The sequence below is a fragment of the Acomys russatus genome, chromosome 15, assembly GCF_903995435.1.
Source record: "Acomys russatus chromosome 15, mAcoRus1.1, whole genome shotgun sequence".
Taxonomy (NCBI): domain Eukaryota; kingdom Metazoa; phylum Chordata; class Mammalia; order Rodentia; family Muridae; genus Acomys; species Acomys russatus.
The window spans coordinates 49,911,239-49,933,178 of record NC_067151.1 but is presented as its reverse complement, the minus strand read 5'-3'; the positions used below and the strand labels follow the sequence as shown (position 1 = coordinate 49,933,178).

General features: G+C 42.5%; 1 protein-coding gene across 1 annotated transcript in view; it reads left to right on the top strand.

Moving 5' to 3' along the window:
• The first annotated feature begins 462 nt into the window (after positions 1-462).
• Golim4 (golgi integral membrane protein 4) overlaps positions 463-21,940 on the top strand; it is an 86,225-nt gene continuing 64,747 nt past the window's right edge. The window contains 1 exon segment of the mRNA XM_051157308.1: positions 463-762. Coding sequence (XP_051013265.1) covers positions 576-762 — 187 coding nt within the window. The 5' untranslated portion in view covers positions 463-575.

Here is a 21,940-nt window from a genome sequence, read left to right as displayed (position 1 = left end):
GGCGGCTAGAGCTGCCAGATCAGTGACACCAGCCCACCGGCCCCCATAACCCGACCAGACCAACCTGCCCCCATCTCTCAACCTGCCCACTGTCCCGGCGGATTTGCGCGGGGACGCGGCGGGGAGCCAAGTCCTTTTGTTGGGCGCGCGTCCCCTACCAGTGGTAGCTACAAAGTCCGGCTGCGGGAGCCGGCGCGAGGGGCGGGGACAGACGGTGGGGACAGCGAGGCCAAAAAGTGGGGAGGAAGGAAAGCCAAGTAAGCGGCGCACCGGAACGGGCTGCTAGGGTAGCGGGCTCTGAAGTATGCAAAGGGACTCCACGCGGGCCCAACCACTCGCGGAGATCGGACATCGCAGAAGTTTGGTGGCTGCTGTCTGGGTGGCGTCGATGGCCTGGCGCCCCGCCACCCGCGGGGGCTGAGCGTCCGCCTCTTCCCCTCTGGCCCCGCTTTTGTGTCTCTGCTGATGCAGTGCCCGGCTACTTCTAGTGGTAGCCGCTGCTGAGCCGTCCGACCCAGCGGAAGACCGAGGACACGACGGCTTCAGCCGCCACAGCGCGGGGCGCAGAAGGGACTATGGGAAACGGGATGTGCTCCCGAAAGCAGAAGCGAATCTTCCAGACGCTGCTGCTACTCACGGTGGTCTTTGGCTTCCTCTATGGCGCGATGCTCTTCTTCGAACTGCAGACGGAGCTGCGCAAAGCCGAGGCGGTGGCGCTCAAGTACCAGCAGCACCAGGACTCGCTCTCTGCCCAATTGCAAGGTACACTTAAGGGGACGCGCGCCGCCAACTTCTCTTGGTGTTGGCGCTGGGGCTGGAAAAGTAGCTTGGTGGCTGTTGGCTTTGCAGGTACTACCTACCCATTGACCTTCTGGGGCATCTGAGGAAGCGGCCCGGGGCTGCGGGCTACAGAGTGTTTGTGTCTATGTGAGTGGGGGGGGGGGGCGGGGGCGGGGTGGGGGCGTAATATCCCGGTTTTCTTGCTTCCACCCAGGAGTTATCTTTGGAAAACACAGCACCAGCACATGGTCCTGCCTGACATTTGGTGGGTGCGCACACCAAGTCTTTTACTCAAAGCACTTGTCAAAGGCTCAGCTGCAATCTAGGCAAACAGCCCTCTTGCCACATCTGCCAACACTTTCCCAAGAGGCAAGCCCTGGTTTGTTGATATGAAGAATTAGGCAGACATTTTTTAACCTGTACTCTTTTTCAAGAAAGACTTAAGCTATATACTCATGGCCCATGAATGGGATCTGCTAGCTTGCTTTGATGTTATTGCCTTTGTAATTATTATTGCTATTATTATTATTATTATTATTTAATAGTTTACATGAGAAATCTTGGGTGTGATAAGTCCACACTATTTAATTGCTAGTCATCCTACTGATAATTTTTTTTTTCTTTGAAAGGCTTGTCTTCTTGGGGAAGTCTTTATTTTAGCTGATCCCAGAGCCCTGTGTGTGCATATGCATCAACACACATGTGTGCTTTACCATTAGCTTTGGGAAATCAAAGAGAAGAAACATAAAATTTCACTTTGCTAGGCACAGAAGACACAACTTGTGCAAGGCGTTCGAAGCTTTTGTCCGTCTATTTTAGAATCGCATTGTGAATTTCTAGGGCCCAAATGATTCACCCGTGAGTGTATGTAAACACTTTGTGGTACCGTTAAGGACATACTTGACGTATGTGTTTTTATGAATGCTTTTACCTGTCCTGCTCATTGGTTTTCAACACTAATAGAGATTTCTATCCAACACAAAGGCCATAAGAAATAAAAAGCCTTAATTAAACAGTCATACGCTCACCGTTTCTGTCGATAATGCAGATATGGCTGACAGTGGATGTGTATACAAATATAAAACAGATCCATTCGCTTTGGTCCAGCTATTCGGAGCATCTTCTAGTAAGGCATTTATGATGGGAGAGATTGATATGCAGTTATTTGCTTGCTCTGATTTGTTCTTCCCAACTTAGAAGAAAAGAAAGTATTTTTAGCTTTCTCAGGGTACATGGCTCCAGCCAACGAAAATATGTGGCTGGGCTTTCTTCAAAAGGAAAGCCTGTTTTGATAGCCTCTTATATATATAAAAAAAATTATAAGTGTGGAAATTCACCTGTAAGTTGTTAGTATGAGAAGGGTGGACACTTTGCTTATTTACTTAGAAAATCAGTGGCTTCCCCATGAATTTCAGTGTGTGTGCGTGCGCGCGCATGTGTGGACTTGACTGTTTGCACAGTGAGGGCCAGAGGCTGTTATCAGGAAGTCTTCCTTAATTGAATCTCTCTACCTTATTTTTCTGAGACAGTGTCCCTAACTGAACCTCTAGTGCCTGTTTTGGTTAGTATTAACTAATCAGCTAAGACTTGTGATCTCTCTCTCTCTCTCTCTCTCTCTCTCTCTCTCTCTCTCTCTCTCTCTCTCTCTGTGTGTGTGTGTGTGTTCCAGCATATACATGTGTCTAAGGTGCTTGTTTTTAACTCACTACCTTATTTCTTGAGATAGAGTCACTCAATTCAAGCTTCCAGCTCACTGAATCAGCCTGCCTGTCTGGCCAGTGAGCTCCAAGTACCCTCTGTTTTCACTGCCCCACCCTCCCTGACTCCCACCTCCTGCACCTGGAATGCAGGCATATACCACTCACTATATGGGTTCTTACACAGGTCCTGGAGATCCAAACTGAGGTCCGCAAGCTTGCTCACCAAGCAAATGTTTAGCTGGCTGGACTGTGTTGTGTACCCAGCCCCTGAAATATTTCTTAATTGATGCTTTTGCCATTTCCTTTTGGCTGGCAGTGCAACAGTTGCAATGATTGTGTAGGAAGAATTAGTCCACCAAGCTGGCTAAAGTTTCTGCTTTTTTTCAAAAAAGCATTCAGAATTGCCTCTAGCAACATTCATTTTCACATCTGCAGGCTATTTAATGAGGGGCATATTCTGACAGCATGCAGCTTTTGTTTTCCCTTTCCCAGGACAGATGGCATTATATCTAGTGGTGTCACAACCACCTTTATTGATGAGTTTTCAGAGCATCTGTTTTCATTCTTTTATTATTATTATTATTATTATTATTTATTATTATTGTTATTGTTATTATCTTATATGTGTGTTTGCTTATTTTTGATGTATATGTCTTCGTGTGGATGCACATGAACGTGGAGGTCATAGACTGATGTCATGTTTCTTTTCTTCTTTGCTGTCCACCTTTACTGTCACCGAACCTGACCCTTCTTGTTTCAGCTAGGCAGGCTGACTTTAGGTATCCACCTGTCTCCCCTCCACAGCCATGGGCTCAGAGAGCAAAAGGTAGGTCTCCAGACTGCCCTTTCCTGACTGAGCCATCTCCTGACATCCTCCCTCCCTCCTACCTTTGTTTCTTAAGACTTGTGTACTTAAGTGAGAGCTCTTGGCTTGGCTTGGATAAAAATCGGAGTTAATTTTGAGTGCCTTTCCTTTAATACACGACTCTTGAAAAAGTTGGAGTGTTTCTGCATCAAATGGTACACATTTTTTTCAAAAGAGCATCATTAGGTTATCTTCATTTGAAGGAAAGCTGTATTTCAGGATTCTTTGAATGCAGGTTGCTTTTTTTGTGCAGTAGTACCATAATTGGAGCTGGAGTGTGGCAAGGGAAGGTCCAGAAACCAGATGACCTTCTCCACAAAAAGCCATGACAATATGGGCTACATCTATGCATCTATCTATAGCCCTCTCTACTTATCCTATCTTTCTATCTATCTATCTATCTATCTATCTATCTATCATCTATGTGTCTATCAATCATCTATGTGTCTAGCTCCCATACCAGTACCTTAATTATACCAAAGAACAGTGCAGAGATCACATGCTAGTGGCAGAAGAAGTAGCAGCCTTTGCCCAGTCCAGTGTTTATTTAACATGTGAATGTTTTCTCTTGATGCTTTCAAGTGAGCCACAAGCCATCCTGTTCTGCAGGAAGCCTGCCTCTGGCTAGGCTGCCCATTTGGAGCACCTTGCAACTCCCACATCAATTAAATTACATCTGTGGGGGTGGAACCCAGACTTCAACCAGCAGTCTTTAAAGCTCCCTAGGTGATTCCAGGAGCAGCCATGGCTAAGAACCCTGCCTTTCTAATCTTAATGCTAAGCCACTTCAAACATCCTCTTTACATGCTCGGCCCCAAGGGTGTTTTCATCTCTTATCCTGGGCATGTGATTAAAAGCAGACCAGTTTCTGGACTGTGTTTAAAATTCTAGTTCTGCAACTTTTCGTGTGAAGTTGGGCCTAAATTTTTTTTTTATAAAATGGAGATTAGAGTGACTCATTCTTTCAGGGTTATTGTAAGAATTTACCAAAATAATGCCCACAGAACTCTCAGCACAAACATGGAATACAGTAGAGCTGTGTGATCACCTGGCTCCCCCTTTGAGTTAGATAACCCATCTCTTTTTCTCTTCCCAGCTTGGGTCCTGGGCTCAGTGCTAAGATTGGCTAAGTTCTTTGTACAGTTATCTACACTCCTTTGTTTGTAAACAAGCACCAGGAAAGCAGATAGACTAACATAAGCCTGTCTTTACCCTGGACAAGGAATGGCTCTTCCTTGACAGCTTAAACACAGAATTAGAGTATGGCTACTGCTTAACCCCTCTGTATTATATTAGATTAGGAGAGGTGTGCAGCTTCTGAGGTAATGACTGTGTAGCAGAGTCTGGAATAAGATATAAACAGCACATATTTAAGAATATTACGTGCACTCCCTGGAAACACAGGGCCACAACATGACAGTGATCACCAGATACCACGGAAGAAGATTTATACAGTGTTTTATATGTGCTGAATTTAAACAAATAGGTTGTAATTATTTAGAGGAAAAGAGTTTTGCATAAGAGGCCCATTTGTTACATTAGTATGCTGCCACCAGGACAACACCCATGCCTGACCAGCAAGGTATCATCTTGTGCTATGGCCTTTTTTTTTTTTTCCCATTGCCCCTGAATTGCTTTAAAACAGAAGCCCTTCAGTTCTTGCTCAGGCTCTTTAAAGTTCTTTCACTTTTTTCCTGGTGCCGGGCATATAATTGGTACTCGGTAACAGCATGTGTATAAAGAGATGTGCTTACTGATAGTGGGTACAGTCTTGTCCCTTGGTACTGACTAGTAAGACAGAAGGCATCCATTTGCTGTGCTTTCTCCTAGCTGTGTGATCTTGGACATGTTAGTTTACCTCTCTGTGGCCTCACAGTTATCAGGATAATTGCCTTGCAGGTTTCCCTGTGGTGCAATACCTAGTGTGCTATGTGTGATAAGTGGAGCTTGCATTTGGATTAACATTGGAGTCTTCTGTGCAGCAGAGTCCTTCATAGACCTCAATAATTCAGTCCTCAGGTATGCAAGGACGGACAGTGCTTTGCAGGTCTAATCATTCCCGTGTGCCAGGTTAAGACTTGTAACATCAATTAAACATTGCCTTTCAATAGCCATCTGTATTAAAGTGTATCTTACCCTTAAGAAGAGATGCTTCTTTAAAAACAGTGGGGCGGTTTAGATGTGAAATGTGCCCCTAGGACCTTGGTGTTTGACCAGCTGATTGTCAGATGGTTGTGCTGCTGATAGAAGGTTGTGGAACTTTTAGGAAGGGGAAACTAACTAGAAGTGGGTCACTGTGTAGAGACGGTGAAGGTTATAGGTCACTCTGATTTCAGGGGGGGGGGCTCGTTGCTGTATGGTTCGTGCGATATGAGTCCAGTCATCCTACCCATCACTATGCCTTCCTGAACACGATGGACTGTGTCTTTGCTAACCGAGAGGCAGGTCCTTCCTCCCTTCCGTTGTGTCTGTGAGGTCTTTTGTCACAATAGTAGAGAAGGTAATTAATTGATGGATGCTGATATTTTGACATGTAAAATCCATCCCCTAATTCATAGATTAAAAGCTTCTCGATACTTCATGCAAGTCCAAGGAAAGCGTTTTGTCCCTTGCACATGATGGGTACAAGAATCTATAGCTATCTACAGTGCTTGCCTCAGCACAGAGACCTCCAGTGTGAGTTTCAGAGAAACAAGAAACCTCACCTTGACTTTGCTTAGTTTTCCTGCCTTTGTAAACAACATTGTCACCTAGACGATGGCTGAAAGAACACGAGAGCTGGAGTTAGGGAGATGAGGACGAAGATGAACTGCAGATGAAGTGGACCAAGACTCAGAGTGTTGGAGAGGAACCAGAGTAGGGGGGGGGAGACTGAGACAGGGATTAGTAACCATTTGTGAGTGTTCACAAAGCGTATTTGTGACTTCCGCTGCTAGGTGGTTTGTGGGATTCATCGACTTGTTTAGAAGTGAAAGTTCTGTGTGTCTGTTGTATGATCAAGAATGGTAAACCCTTTATCTTCTGAGAATAAATTGGTTCTGGCAGAATTTTGGAGTCTATTTCCATAGTGAATGGTATTTAATAACCTTTATTGAGGGCCCTACATGCCAAGGTGCCCTGTTGAGCATCACTTCAGACTGAAGGGCAGTCCATGGTTTGGAGGGGTAAATATGGGGTCTAATTAAAGTGCGGGACCCCAATGTTACTTTCTCTATGGATTGCCTCTTCCACAATCTTAGTGCTTCTCCTGATGACATAAATGTGTCCTGAGAAAGTCATTCCTATGAGCATTCAAATAAAAATTAGCCTAAGAAGTAGTCACTGCCTGCAGCGGCGCGTTTAGGTTTAGGACCTGGCCTGCCACATGGCTTTAGTTGTTGCTAGCGTTGGTTTTAGGTGAAGCAGGTGCCACCTGAAATAACACCGAATCACGTCATACAAACTTATGACTCCTACTCAGTGCTTTCTTGGCAAGTCAAGGAGAAACTCTTGGTTTGATGTTAGACCCTCTCTTCAAGACTATTTCACAAAAGGAAACCAACTTTAGGCAAATAACAACCTGGGAGTCAGGATTGGTTTTATGATGTATAATCTTTTCATTGAACAATCCATTAATTGTCATTCGTTAATGCAGTGTACATCACACTTCTCATTTACAAGGCAATGGGTAAAGGCTTCTTTTCAGAAGTCAGTTACAGGGGAAGATAAACACTAGACAGTTCTGTTTACTTGACAGGCGTTGACTGGCCTGGTAAGAACTCAAGCGAGGAGGCCTGCATACTTGAGGTTTAGGAATGCACCTAACTGATCAGATCTGATAGGAACACAGAAATTTACAATTCCCTAAATTCTAAGATGGGTAGGTAACTTACTTACCATGTGGTCCAAGCTGAACCCAGAGCCCAATACCATTCTGCGTTGAGAAGTCAGCATTCTCCATTGCCCTGTGCTCCCAAAGATCAGCAGCATCCCTTTCTCCTTTTCAACTTCAATGGTATTTCTATTTTTAAACAATGCTGTGTGTTTCTGAATGGCATGTTTATGCTCTTTGTTTTCATCGGCCCATGAATGCTTACACTGAAAATACTTCTGTCAGTCATTGGCCTTCACCAACAAGCCTTTACTAAATGGTCTCATAGCCTAGGAGGGCAAGGCTATGAGATAAATTGCTTTGTGACTGTCTGGCATTTAGAAAATATCGCTTTCACTGTTTTCCACATATGAAATGACACAATGTGATAGTGAGTAGAACCCTAAAACCTGTGGTGTCATTGTGAAGGATAGGCACTGTAAAACATTTGAATGATGCAATTTGCTTTCCTTTGAGGATAAATGGGTCAAAAAATTAGAATCACTTTAGTGGAGTCAAATCCTCTGTCTTCTGGTTTTCATTTCATTTAATGCAAATTCTTTAATTGAGGTTTTTGTTATAAACCACAAAACCTTTTATAAATAATGTTCTTCAAGAGAGCGTTGACGTTGTTGTGAGCTCTCTTAAATGTAGGTGCAATGCTAAAAATAAACATAAACAGATTATGGTTGGACAGATAATGACTTGGTTACTTAACTTTGAATACAGCAATTTATCATGTTTCTATTAGGGAGATTTTATGTTGTAAATCTAATTTCTGTGATTCTGAGTCAACTACTCAGCCACTTTGTGTGCGTTATGGTGGGAAGGTAAATGTGCCTGTGTGTAGAGGTCGGATGTTACCAGGGTACTCTACTTTAAAAGTGTGTGTGTGTGTGTGTGTGTGTGTGTATGTGTGTGTGTGTGTGAGTGAGATGTGTGTCTCTGTGCGTATTCATGTGTGAGTGCAGTGCACTTGTGCCACAGTATGCAACTAGAGGTCATAGGACAACCTATTGTTTTTAAAAATTATCTGTATTACCTGTAGGCCCAGTTAAGAATCAATCAAAATACAGACACTTGTTGTATTTTAAAATAGCCTTAGTTAACCTAGGGCAGGGCAGATATCAATCGCTAAACTACCTCCCATAGTGGGGCAGGCATGGGATCCCTGTCCCAATCCCATGCCATCTGTTTCCAATAACTTCTATCAAGCTACCTCCCATTCATAACCCCAAATACTTGCTAATGTTCTTTATCTGGGCTGGATTCTCCATCCACGCCACCGGCCATGTGCTTTTCCTCCAGCTAACCCATAGCGTCCTTCCTCTCTTCACTTCAGGTCTCTCTCCTTCTCCTGGCTGTCGTTTCGTCTTCCCAGAATTCCTTCCTCTCCTATCCCCACCTATCTCCTCTGCCCTGCCTAGGTGGGATGGCTTTTTATTAAGCAAAAGTTGAGTCACAGACACAGCAAGCTGTAATTAGCGTCAAAATACATCAGACCATACCCCAACAATGACCCTGGGCATCAGGCCATAACTTTTATCTTTGAAGACAATTTCTTTCATTTTAACTCTCATTACACTAAGCTTGTTGGCTTTTACACTTCAGCAAGTCTCCCTTTCTGCCTCCCATCTTCCCATAAGAGCATTGGCATGACAGACGTGAGCTACTGCATCTGGCTTCATGTTGGCTCTGGGGAGTCCAACTCAGGCCCTTATGCTTGTGTGCACAGCATTTTTACTCATTGGGGCATCTCATCCTTGCCTGGTTTGCTTACATGGGTTTGGGGGATCAAATTCTTGTCTTCATGAGTGTTATCAGCTGACCCATTGGCCCAGGTCCAGTTGCTCAAGCTGAGCATCAACACTGAGAGAGATGTTTAAATAGACTTGACATTCTATTTAAGATTCCTGGTGATGGTGTAAAATAATTTAAGTACTGCTGATGTCGTGAGTTACTTTATTCATGCAAGTGCACCACGTATGTAACTTCCAAAAAGCCCATATAAATGAGTAATGACTCTAAATTCAGAAATCTTTCCTTCTGTATGAGCGAGGCTCCTTGGGTGTCCCTTGATACACTTTCATTCGTGTAACTCTTCACGTTTAGCCCTCTCTTCTTTGGGCCATCAAAATTAAAAGAAAAAAAAAATGCTCAACTCTACTCTTAACCCTCAACCTTCACAAGAAAGGCAGGGGACAGTGAAATAGCATTCTGATGTATCGGTGCAGGAGTGGAACAAGGAAGTCACCGGGCCACAGAAATTCTGAAATCCACTGGATGTATTCTGCCTTGCAGGCCTGCGAGTCACTCTCCAGGTCTTTTGTACCCCGAGGCTTCTGGTTTACTCTTGTAGTCAGGCATCCGGTACAAACTGGCTCCTCTGGATTTTCCACAGGATTCCCTGCCAGTAAAATATGGGTGGGTCCATAGTCTCTTCACTTTTTGCCCTGTCTCTTAATGCTTCAGGCCAAGTCTTCTTAAAGGTTTTTTTTTTTTTTTTTTTTTTTTTTTAATTTCCTGATTGTAGAATTTTGTCTATTCGAGCCTGTCCCATCCATATAGCCTCTAGAAAGGAATCCTCTGCATGTTGGGCTCATGTTGGGACAGAAGCACCTCTCCTATAGGTCTGCCTTTTCTGCAAGCTCATCGATAGTCAGTAAAACTTATTTCTTTACATTTTTATTTATTAATTTAGTTTTAATTTGTTCACTTTACATCCCGATTGTAGCCCCTCCCTTGTCGCCTCGAGGTCTCAGTCCCACCCTTCTCTCCCTCATGCCCCCTCCCCCATCCCTTAATCCTCAGAAAGGGGATGCCCCCTTCCCTTATCATCTGACCTCAGCTTATCAACTTTCATCTGGATTGCCTATATCCTCTTCCTCTGTGGCTTGGCAAGGCTGCTCTGCCAAGGGGAAGCGATCAACGAGTGAGCACCAGAGACTATGTCAGAAGTAGCCCCTACTCCCCATATTATGGGACCCACAGGGAAACTGTGCTGCCTATCTATTACAGCTGAGCAGAGGGTCTAGGTCCTCACCATACACAATCCTTCATTAGTGCATCAGTCTCTGCAGCACCCTCCTTCCCCCTCGCGGATTTGTTGGCTCCATTGGTCTCTTTGTGGAGCTCCTGTCCTCTCCAGGTCCTTTTATGCCCCAACTCTTCCATAAGACTCTCTGCACTCCACCTTGAAGTTTGGCTGTGAGTATTAGCATCTGTTTTGATACCCTGCTAGGTGGAGTCTTTCAGAGGACTTTTATGGAAAGTTTCTGTTCTGTTCCTTCTCTTCAACTGCTTCCGGTGCCTATTCTATTTGTTCTTCTGAATGAGAAGCATTCATTATCCTTGGGATCTTCCTTGTTATTTAGCATCTTTAGATCTGTGTATTGTAGTGTTGTTATCCTGTATTATGTGGCTAATATCTATTTATCAGTGAGTATATACCAAACATGTCTTTCTGGGTCTGGGTTATCTCACTCAGGATGATTGTTTGTAGTTCCATTCATTTGCCAGCAAATCTCAAGATTTCCTTATTATCAAAGCTGAGTAGTATTGCATTGTGTAAGTGTACCACAGTTTCTTTATCCATTATTCGGCTGAGGGACATCTAAGTTGATTCTGGCTATTACAAATAAAGCAACTATGAACATAGTTGAGCAAATGCCCTTGTTGTTTGGTGGAACATCTTTCAGTTATATGCCCAGGAGTGGTATAGCTGGGTCTTGAAGTAGCATTATTCCCAATTTTTTGAGAAAGTGCCAGATTTACTTCCGAAGTGGGTGTACAAGTTTACACTACCACCAGCAATGAAGTAGTGTTCCCCTTTCTCCATATCCTCACTAGCATGTGCTGTCATTTGAGTTTTTAATCTTAGCCATTCAGATAGGTGTAAGATGGAATCTCAGAGTCATTTTGATTTGCATTTCCATGATAACTAGGGATGTTGAACATTTTTTAAATTGATATTCCTTTGTTGAGAATTCTATTTAGTTTTATACCCATTTTTAATTGGATTATTTAGTTTGGTGGTGCTTAATTTTTTGAGTTCTTTATGTATTTTGGATGTTAGCCCTCTGTCAGATGTAGGGTTGTTGAAGATCTTTTGGATGTCTACGTGTAGAAAGATGCAAATAGACCCTTATTTATCACCCTGCACAAAACAAACATCCAAGTGTATTTAAAAATCTCAACATAAAACCAGACACACTAAATCTGTTAGAAGAAAAAGTAGGAAAGAGCCTTGAGCTCATTGGCACAAGAGATGACTTCCTGAATAGAACACCAACAGCTCAGGCTCTAAGATCCACAATTAATAAATGGGACCTCATGAAACTGAAAACCTCTGTAAGGCAAAGGACACCATCAACAGAACAAAGTGACAACCTACAGACAGGAAAAATATTTCATAAAACTTCTTAAAACTTAATCTTCTGTGAAGAATGTGACCCAAGCTCCTTACATTTCTGTTCAGAGAGTCTGTGACAGTCTTGGGAGGCTCTGTGGAGTGGGATTCTTCTTTTAGCCTTTCCGTGGTTTTAACAGAAAGATTTCATAGCTTGCATCCAATGTTATGGTTTTCTTGTAGTGTCATTTCATTGTGTGTGTGTGTGTTGTATGTGCGTGTTTCTGTGGTATGTGTGTGTGGTGTGTGTAGTGTGTGTGTGTGCATGTGTGTGTGTGTGTGTGTGTGTGGTGTATCAGAGTGTTTGTTAATACACCACAGGTTTGCAGGAGCCCTATGAGACCAGGAGAGTGTGTCATATTCCCGGGAACTGGAGCTAGAGATGCCTGTGAGCTGCCATTTGGGTGCTAGGAGCCAAATATGGGTCTTCTGTAAGAGCAGCAAATCCTCTTAACCACTGAGCCATCTCTCTAACCTTTTTTTCTTTTGGTTTTTGGTTTTTCAAGACAGGGTTGTTGTTGTTGGTGTGTGTGTATGTGTGTGTGTGTGTGTGTGTGTGTGTGTGTGTGTGTGTGTGTGTGTAGCCTGGCCTGTCTTGGACTCACTTTGTAGACCATTCTGGCCTCAAATTCACAGAGCTCTGCTTGCCTCTGCCTCCCCAAGTTCTGGGATTATAGGTGTGCACCACTGTGCCCTGCTGATGTTGCCTTTTTAAATGTTACGATTATTTGTCTGTCTATAGAGACCAAGAATCTTCAACCCATCAAGTCATGGCTCTCTTTTATTAGCTATTCATCTCTTAACTTACTTGTTCCCTGAAGTTTATCATAGTACAATGAAAAGAAACCTAGTGACATTTTCAATATTTTTTTCCCCAGGAAATCTCTTTAATTGGGTCACGCAATTTGTTCGGCAGTTTTTATTGCAAATACCTGCAAATGACTGTGAATCACGTAGCTACATGGGAATGTGGGTCTGATGAAATTTCTACACCGCATCATTTCTAATTTTCAGTGAATCTTTTCTTACTTTTAAGAAACAGTCCATCCACCCATACGTAAGTCTTACATTTCAAATTTCTCTGAACCATGCGATCCAAACTAGCACTCTCCTTAATACACACGACTCTAAGCCCATTCTCACATTTATACTTGTTTGCTTTAATGGAAGGCTCCTACTGTATAGCCCTGGTGAGGCTGAAACTCACTATGTAGACTGGGCCGACCTCAAACTCACAGAGATCTGCCTGCCTCTGTCTCCAAGATGCTGGGATCAAAGGCATGCGTCATCACGCCCAGTCTCCCACCATTAGATTTTTATGGTGGCACCCTTTTCTAAAACCTGAATTAATTATCTTTCTGTAAAGCACATTATCCCCTAACTACATTGGTTCCAGAACAGTCATTGGCCCAGGGGTTCTGTAGGAAGTGAGGGAGTCAGGACTTGAGTGACTTCAGAACTTCACTGGAATTGCGGGCTGCTTCGGAGTTTACTTGGCTTGTGGGAAGGTCTTGGAAGGTCTCTTCCAACCTTGTCTTCATCCAAGCCCTTTCGCAGGGCTGTCTCAACACATAATAGCCAGAAAGAAAGCTAAGAAACCCAGGACAAGTGAGGCGTGGTGAAAAGACTGGCAAAGTTAAGGGTACATGGAAGAAAGCAAAACTCTTCACTTTGGGCTCTAGTTTGTGTTTCCTACTGGCTGAGGGTCAGAAACTTCCACACAGCTGACAAGCTAGGATGCTTGTGACCGGTAAGTGTAACACCCATCCCTCCCTCATCCCTCGTTCTACATAGTGTGCCTCGTGAAGCCACATTGACACAAAGGAGACTCGTTAGGAGAAAGAGGTCAAGTCCTTCATACTTTTGAACTTAATTTCTAAACTTCACTTATTCTTTTTTTTTTTTTTTTTTGGGAGTAACCAACTACCTTTTTTTTTTTATTAATTTATTCATATTACATCTCGATTGTTAGCCCTTCCCCTGTTTCCTCCCATTCTTCCCTCCCTCCCATTTCTCCCCTTCTCCCCTCCCCTATGTCCGTGACTGAGGGAGACCTCCTCCCCCTATATATGCTCTCAGAATATCCACTTATTCTTTAAATCATAGTGTGGGTTACATCCTGTGAGCAATGAAACTTAAGCCACAAATCACAAACTCACATATGGCTATTGTAAAGATGTCTATATATGGCCTTTTTCTAAGATAGGGTGTCTCTGTGTAACCCTGGCTATCCTGAACTTGCTTTGTTGACCAGGCTGGCCTCTATCTCACAGAGATCTGCTTGCCTCTGCCTCCCTGAGTGCTGAGATTACAGGTATGCACCATTGAGGCCAGCTCGCATGTGACACTCTTACGAAGCTTGTAACTGCACTGGAGTGCACACTGTCCTTTCCTATGTTCAGTGGTTGGCCAGTGCTGGCTTGTAAGTCTAAACCATGTACTGTCCTTTATTTCTGCTTTAACAGCTTGGTAACTGCATTCATGCTTCTTTCTGATTTGTCCTGAAATTTTTTCCTGTGACATAGTCAAACTTTGTCTTTATCTGAATGAGGGTCCCTGAAGGCAAAACACCTCAGTCTACCTGCAGCAGTGCTGGCGGTGTGTCCTCCAAGTCCCCCAGATGAAAGAGGGACTATTTAATAACTGCATCTTGAAAGTGATTTCTCATCATTCGTTTAGTTTGCCATATTCGTTTAGTTTGAAATAGACCATTGAATTCTGCTTAAAATCAAGGGAACATGACTTTAGGGTGTGGATAACAAAAAATGAGGGCCATCAGGAGTTAGAATAATGTGATATTTATTTGCTTATTGCTATTTTTGTTATTCGACAATACCATTAAAACATAAGCCATCATGTGATGGTATTTATGGTGCTCTGCATGGGTACCAGGCACTATTCTAAATTGTTCTCTTGGCTTAACTGACTTAATGTTTTTGTAAAACATATTTTAATATGCACTACAATGTGATTTTTAATCAGGCTTGAAGCATATTAGCAATTAGTGGCTAGTGGAATCTCACTTTCGATGGCAAGTATTTGATGTTTAAGCCATTCAACCTCGGAAAGTTAAAAATCTATGTGATTGCTTGTAGTATAAACACAGCTCATAGGCTTTTGCAGTCAATATTAAAGGGAAAGGCACCACCTACCTGGGAAGTTTCACGCTTTCTTGGTAACATGTGTGTGAAGTACATTCACCACAACTAAATGTGACTGGGTTACTTTGGCAGTAGAGCGGAAAGCAGAGCCTTATATGTGCCTGGGTATGATTTGTGTCTGCTTCTGGCTTATGGATGACGGTCTTCTCTGAGGATCTGATTTGATAGAAGCACTTTACTTCATAGAGTTTACTGCTCTAAGAAAGATTTCTTTGACTTAAAAAAATAGCACCAGTTGCATTGACAGTAATTTCAGTTTGTTCGTTCACTTCTAGTTTGAAAGAAAAGTTTAAAAGTTTTCTATGAGCAGTATTATAAAATATTAAGAGCACCAAAAGGTCATCCTAAAAACATATTGGGGAAAAACCATCTGATATTTTTGAATAGTTACAATTCTCAGTTCACAGTTTTCTCATTCCCGCAAACATATTTTCGTGATTAAGAATATGTGCGCTGTTTCTACTTTCTATTTGACTTCTGGCCTCTATTCAACTTGCTAAATATATTTTATTCTTTCTCTGCTTTCTGTTCTGCTGAAATGTATTATCTGTTCTTACCAGGTTAATATGTCTGATATGTCTTCTACCTGAAAGTATTTTTTATCAATTTCTAATTCACCATTCAATATAATGTACCTCAGTATAGCCTGTTATTAAATATTAAGGTATATTTCAGGTCTGGAGAGATGGTTAAATGAATAAAGTGCTTTCTGTGTATATGCCTGATGACCTCAAGTTGAGATCCCCAATATTCACTTAACAAATCAGATCAGTGGTACATGGTTGTGATCCCACAGCTGAATCCCTGGGGCTTGATGGACCGCCAGTTAAGCCAAGTGGGCAACTCCAGGTTTAGTGAGAGACTAACTCAAAAAGTAAGGGGAAGAGCAACAGAGGCTGATACCCAACATCTGTCTCTGGCTTCTACATGTATGCACACACAGGAACCTACACACACACACACACACCCCTATGAGAAGTGAGTAGATGGTATTTTGTTAAAAGTTGTGTGAGACTATATTCCAGTTAGAACTCAAGGAGAGTTGTACGCTAATCAGTGAGAAGTTGCTTTTGCTTTTCTGTAGAATTTACCATTCTACTCCCACTGAATAGCACTGTGTGTATCAGATGCTTGCTCTGATCCCAGCTGGCACCGCCCTTTGACTTGCTGTGGTATTAACACAGATAACTTAGGTTCCTTTGGGTATGTCATCCTTTTTTCTGTTCTGTGTTCCAGAAGTCAAACTCGAGAGCAATTGTCCTCATGTTCTGTAATATTGTACTGAGATTATGTAGTGCTGCTTCTAGAGACACCGGCATATGGTATTTTTCTTCTTAGCTCTGGATTCGGCTGGGGTCCATCTGGCTTAAGCACCAGGATCCTCTGTTTTGTTGAAACTGTCCAAGGAAGAAGTAGCAATTAGCCAGCTGAGATGATGGTATTTATCAATGCATGTGAGATCTTGTATGTAAATTCCAAGAAGCAAAGCCACCTGAAGATTCCACAAGGGGATTGGGGTTTGGGGGGCAGGCCTAAGCCTTTGTAAAGAAAGTCTGCTTTGTTCTTACCCTTGGCCTCCAGATGTTCTCAAAACACCTCCTATTTAAAAACTGGCAATTGCCTAAGACTACTATTAGTTCCAGACCTGTGACCTTCGCTGCCTTAAAGATGACCTTTTCGGTGTGGTACCTGTGAGAGTCTGTGAGCTTCTGAAAACGTGTGTCAGTTCTCTATAGGTTCCCTTGTCTAAGACAGAAACCAGTGTTTCAATCAAATCCTAAATACATCAGTGACCTGAAGAAGGTTAAAACCTGCTGCTTTAGGGCAAATTCTTCCTTCTCAGGTTTTTCAAGTATATCTTAGATTCTTACCGCCTTTGTATCCAGCCCAGGAACACGTTAGACATGGCTCCCTGGAGCCGAGGTCTGCAATGGATTGTTAATGTTTTCTGTTATTCATTCACTCACAGCCCTAACTACCTAACTGCCGTTCCCTGCATTCAATTAAATAAGAATCCTGATTAGAAATTGACATATCATCTAATAACAGGAGTACCTAGAATGTGTTAATTTAATACCTTTAATAATTTAATAATATCAATTTAATAAAGTATAACAATTTAATAACAGTGACAACAATTTAATAAAGTAATTTAATAATAATTACAATAACATATAGTAAATAATTGATCAATAATTGCTTAGTAATTTAATAACAATAATAAATAAAATAATTGAAATTTTATGAAAAGTTTATTCTTTTCAGTGGCGTTATTTGACTTGAAAGCAAACCTTTATGCTATTACTATTTTAAATTTAAGAAAACTGCAAACACCCAGCAAGATACTGCCACATTCCAAACTGATGTGCAGGCTGCCTAATTTATAACACAGGATTCTTACTAATCTAGGCAATCCTTAGTTTACACCACTCCCTCGTCCTGGAGTTAAAACTGAACGTGTCATAGTTTCCACAGAATGGGATGTATTCCTAGCTTTGTCCCCTCAGACAGCATGTTAAACTTCTCAGATTCTGCCAGGGTTGAGACAGTCACAAAGTGAGGCATGGCAGAGCACACCTGTGCATAATGCAAGCAGTTAAGAGGCCGAGGTAGGAGGATCATGAGCTACAGGCTAGCCTGGATTACATGATGAGACAACTCATGTAGAGTTACTTTAAGAACAGGTCTCCTTTCTATTACCTGTGTCCTTGGGCAGTGCTGATGGCTAGTAGCCACCTACCAACAGAGACTCACTCTCATGGCTTTCCACTTCCCATACCATCTTTGTATTGATTCTCTGGGGACCCCACATGCTGTCAGACACAAGCATGCTTCCTAGGGACCAGGTCCTAGGACAGAAAGTCTGAGAGTTCCTGTAAAGAACTCACCTTCGACATCCTTTCCCTCTGCTTCCAGTACGTTATTCTTGATCCAGAATTTATAGGCTTAGACTGTTCTGTCTAAACTGAGTCTTCTGCTCTGTTCCCCAGCCTTATTCCTTTGAGACAGCGTCCTTCACTTAACCCAGAGCCAGGCAGGTGGTCAGAACGTTCTAGCAACCCTCCTGTCTCCACTCTCCACAGAGCCGTGGTGACACTCAAGTGCTGGGTTATATGTGGCTTGCCATATGGGTGCTGGACTCCAACCTCAGACCCTTGTGCTGATACAGAAATGACTCCGACCACCCGAGCCACCACTCTAGCCCCTAAATATACTGAGCTGTTGTTTTAAAGTGACAGTTTTACCCACCTCACGATGCCTCTCTGCTCCCACCCTGTAATGGTTACTTATTGTGTGGGGCTTTGGAAAGAATCCTCACAGAAACAGCGAAGAATTAGAGTGGTTTTTAGACAATATCAGATGTTTCTAACAGTGGTACCTTCGGTTCACTTGGTAAGCAGTAGAAATAACTGAGGTTACAGAATCAGGACATGGACTTTTGTTTTGTGTATACTTTACTCAGTATATTAAGTCTGTCATGTAACAGTGGCTTACCATAATAAAAAGCAAACCTAATTTTGTCACAGTCTGTAGTTTGCCTATGATTTTGGTTGTTGTAAGACTCACTTGATATCCACACCACAGACTCAGAGTGGAGGCAATTATCTCTGTGCTACCCAAGTCTGGAGTGTCTTACTGGGGTTGTAAGGATTGTGACCTGGGGCATGGTCTTCCTTGGCAAGATGACAGCAACACTGGACAACAAGTGCTAATATCTTGGATGTGGTCCACTGTTGCCTCTGTCACATTCCCTTGGGCCAACACGTCACATAGATAATCCTAGAAATTATGGGATGGTGGAGCCTGCTAATCAAGATGAAGCTGCATTAATGAACTAGACCAGGGATGGCCTAAGTAGTCTTATCCCTCTTACCGCAGTTACTTTCAAAATAGCTGGCATTTGAAATGAAAGGAAAACGTATCTGTATTTGAAGAATCACTTTACAGTTACTTGACAAGAATTTAATAGAGTAATGCTAAGTAACATAATTTAATCATGTGTCTATTTAGGAAGAGGATGCAAATTTAGAATGAACAAGCACCTGGCATAATTTCTAACAAAAGGAAATAAAGCAAGCGTTTTCTAAAGCACTGTAGATCATTTGGGCAATAAACTTGCTAAGTTAATTGCTGCAATCAAGAATTCTGTAAGGACCAGAGAATGGCTTCAGTCTTTCTGTGGACCTGAGCTTGGTTTTCAGCACCCACGTCACGTGGATCATAACTAGCCATGCCACTCCATATCCAGGGGATCTGATGCTGTCTTCTGGCTACACACACACACACACACACACACACACACACACACACACACACTCACGCACACACACACACACGCTCACGCACACACACACGGGTGCATCACACAGACAAATAAATAAAAATAATAAAATGTTAAAAAAAAAAAAAAGAAAGAAACAGGGTATAAGCCAGACCTGATGGAGCATGACTGTAATGCCAGCTTCTCAGGACATTGAGACAGGAGGAGGGTGAGTTTAAGGATGGCTTAGAGCTGCAGAGTGAATTCAAAGACAGTCTACTTAGCTTAGTGAGACTTAGGTGTCAAACGAAAAAGATACAAACCTTTCTGGGCTTCTCACTTGGTCGTAGAGTGCTCATCTAGTACAGCAGTGGCCCTGGACTCAGTCCCAGCAGGAAGGAGCAAAGCATCTAGTTAAGTGTTTTTCCCACTAGACTTTTATGACAATTCCTTCAGTGACATAGAGTAAGCAGGGCATCTTTTCCAGATTATTCCCTCAATTAGTATTGTGGTTTTATCAGCATAAGGTTTGCTAAAGTACTGGGTTTATTGTACACACTAATATATGCAATACAAAAGAAAGTAGAGAAGGTGGAAGCCTGTGTCTACAGACAGGCTTGGACATTTGCAAATTATGCAAGATTCTGTTGGGTAAATAGACTCCTTTCCCTTAAAGACAGGTATTTGCTTAAATTCTTTCGTAAAGAAAAGTAAATGAAGTAATGATGCCGTTGCTGTTCATTCATGGCTCCAGCATCTGCCTTATCAGCTATGTCTGCTTACAAGCAGAGCCTTGGGAAAGGATTGTGGGGCATTCGGAGGGAGGGGCCTTGCCTTTGTCTCTCTTTTAAAAAGCTCATCTGATTTTTGAGCAGTTATTCTTTTCAACGTGTACGTCTACTCTTCCCATGTTCTGTGAGAGTGCTCTGTGCGTATATAAAATGTGTGTGTGCATCAATATGTGGCTATCGTTCGCCTTCGTTCGCCTTTGTTTCTGGCGGTCGTTCAGTCACCTCACTAGATAGATAACCCTAATAGCTGTTCGTTTGCCTTTCGTTTGTAAACTTCAGCTCTTTATGTCTCAGCACGAGAATGTCAGAAGCTCAGCGTTGGTCTTCAGGTAGACAACTACAGACATGATTTGTGATGAGTAGTTCCTGTGAGTCATCGCCACGTCATTTTTTTGCATGTGCAATAAGAAGAAACTGTCTTTTTAATGTACCTTTTGTGACTGCTGTCTTCTACAAAAGCTTTCAGAGTGGGAACATGCTTGTTCTTGTTAAGCCCTACAGAGCGGAACTCTATCAACCCAGCAGCGGGTCCCCCAGGGCTCAAGGCACTGCATCTCTACCTGGAAGATTCCCATCGCTAGTTTCTTCCTTTGGAAAGATGCTGATGTGAAAAGGGAACTCTGTTCTCACCTTTGGTATCCTTCATCTTTATTTCGTTTAACTTGTTTTCTCCCTTTGTTAGTTGTTGCTTAAATGTTTCTTCAACAGTCTGTACGGTACCAATTAGAACAGACACCAAAGAAACACTCCTCTTTAATCCTTTTACACACAGAGGTCTTTCTTTCTACGCCCTGCAACATTTTAATTGCAACAGATGATTTTTCCACTGCCATGTCTAGAACTCTTTTGCTTGTTTTTTTGTGTGCCTCACTGAGTGACCTCCAATACCAACACTGCCTAGGATTTTCTTGTTGATTGAGCCACTGCAAAACTAGAACCTTTTAACTGGATAGATGCTACCGAATAAGATCTTCATATAATTTATCTTTGCTCTTCTTTTAAAACATTGATGTGCCATATGCATGCATGTAAATGTCTGGATAAAGCCCATTATTTTATGTAATTAATACGTACTAATATAATGGGTATGTTGCATCCTACCAAGGTGAAATATTTTAATTGATAAGGTTTTGTATGTTGGTCTAGGGGAAACTGGCATGTGGAGGACGAGGAATAATCTCAGGAGTCCTTCCTCAGACGTCATTGATCTTGTCTTATGTATGAAATGGTATCTTTCTCTAGCCTGGAACTTGTTAAATAGGCCAGGCTACCTGGTCATTGAACCTCAGGGATGTGCATGTGCTGGCTCCCTAGTGCTGAAATAAAAACCAAGCACCTCCTGGCTTTCTCCTCCTACTATATATGTGAATTGAAATATAATTCCATCATTTCCCCTTCCTCTTCCATACTCCAACCCATCCAATGTGCCTTCTTGCTCTCTCTCAGATTCATGGACTTTTTGTCTTTAATTGCACACACACACGCGCATGCGTGCGCGCGCACACACACACACACACACAACCTGCTCAGTCTGTATGATGTTACTTGTATGTATATGATTTCAGGGTTGACCACTTGGCACTGGATAACCAGTTTGGGTGACTCTTCGCTGGCAAGGATTATTTCTTCTGCTCTCAGCATTTCATTGTCTGCAGTTCTCTGTCTGGGGTGGAAGACCCATGAGGTTCCCCTGTTCCCTGTTCACATGTTGTCTCTTAGTCTAGACACGTCGGGAAAGCTACACCCATGAAGTCGCAATAAAATGGCTGCCCAAACAAGATCTGAGCAACGATTCCTAGCATGTCTACCTAGGTTTTCAGGACTTAACTCAGGTCTTTGAGCTTGGAAGGCAAGCGGTTTACTGTCTGAGCCAGCTCCCCTATTTTTCAGGCTTTACTCTGAGTTAATGAGAGACAAATATGATACTTCCCTGACTAGACTAAGAGAGCCGCTGTCCACATGGTTTGTTTGTCTCCATTACTTCCCACATAGCAGCCCAGGACTTTATAACAATTGGTTACAGACATAAAATGAGTCTGCAACTTTTCATGTCTCTTCGAAATTTTAGTTTATTCTACTTTTCTTGGATTGTTTCCCTTTAACAGCATGATTCCCTCAACAGGA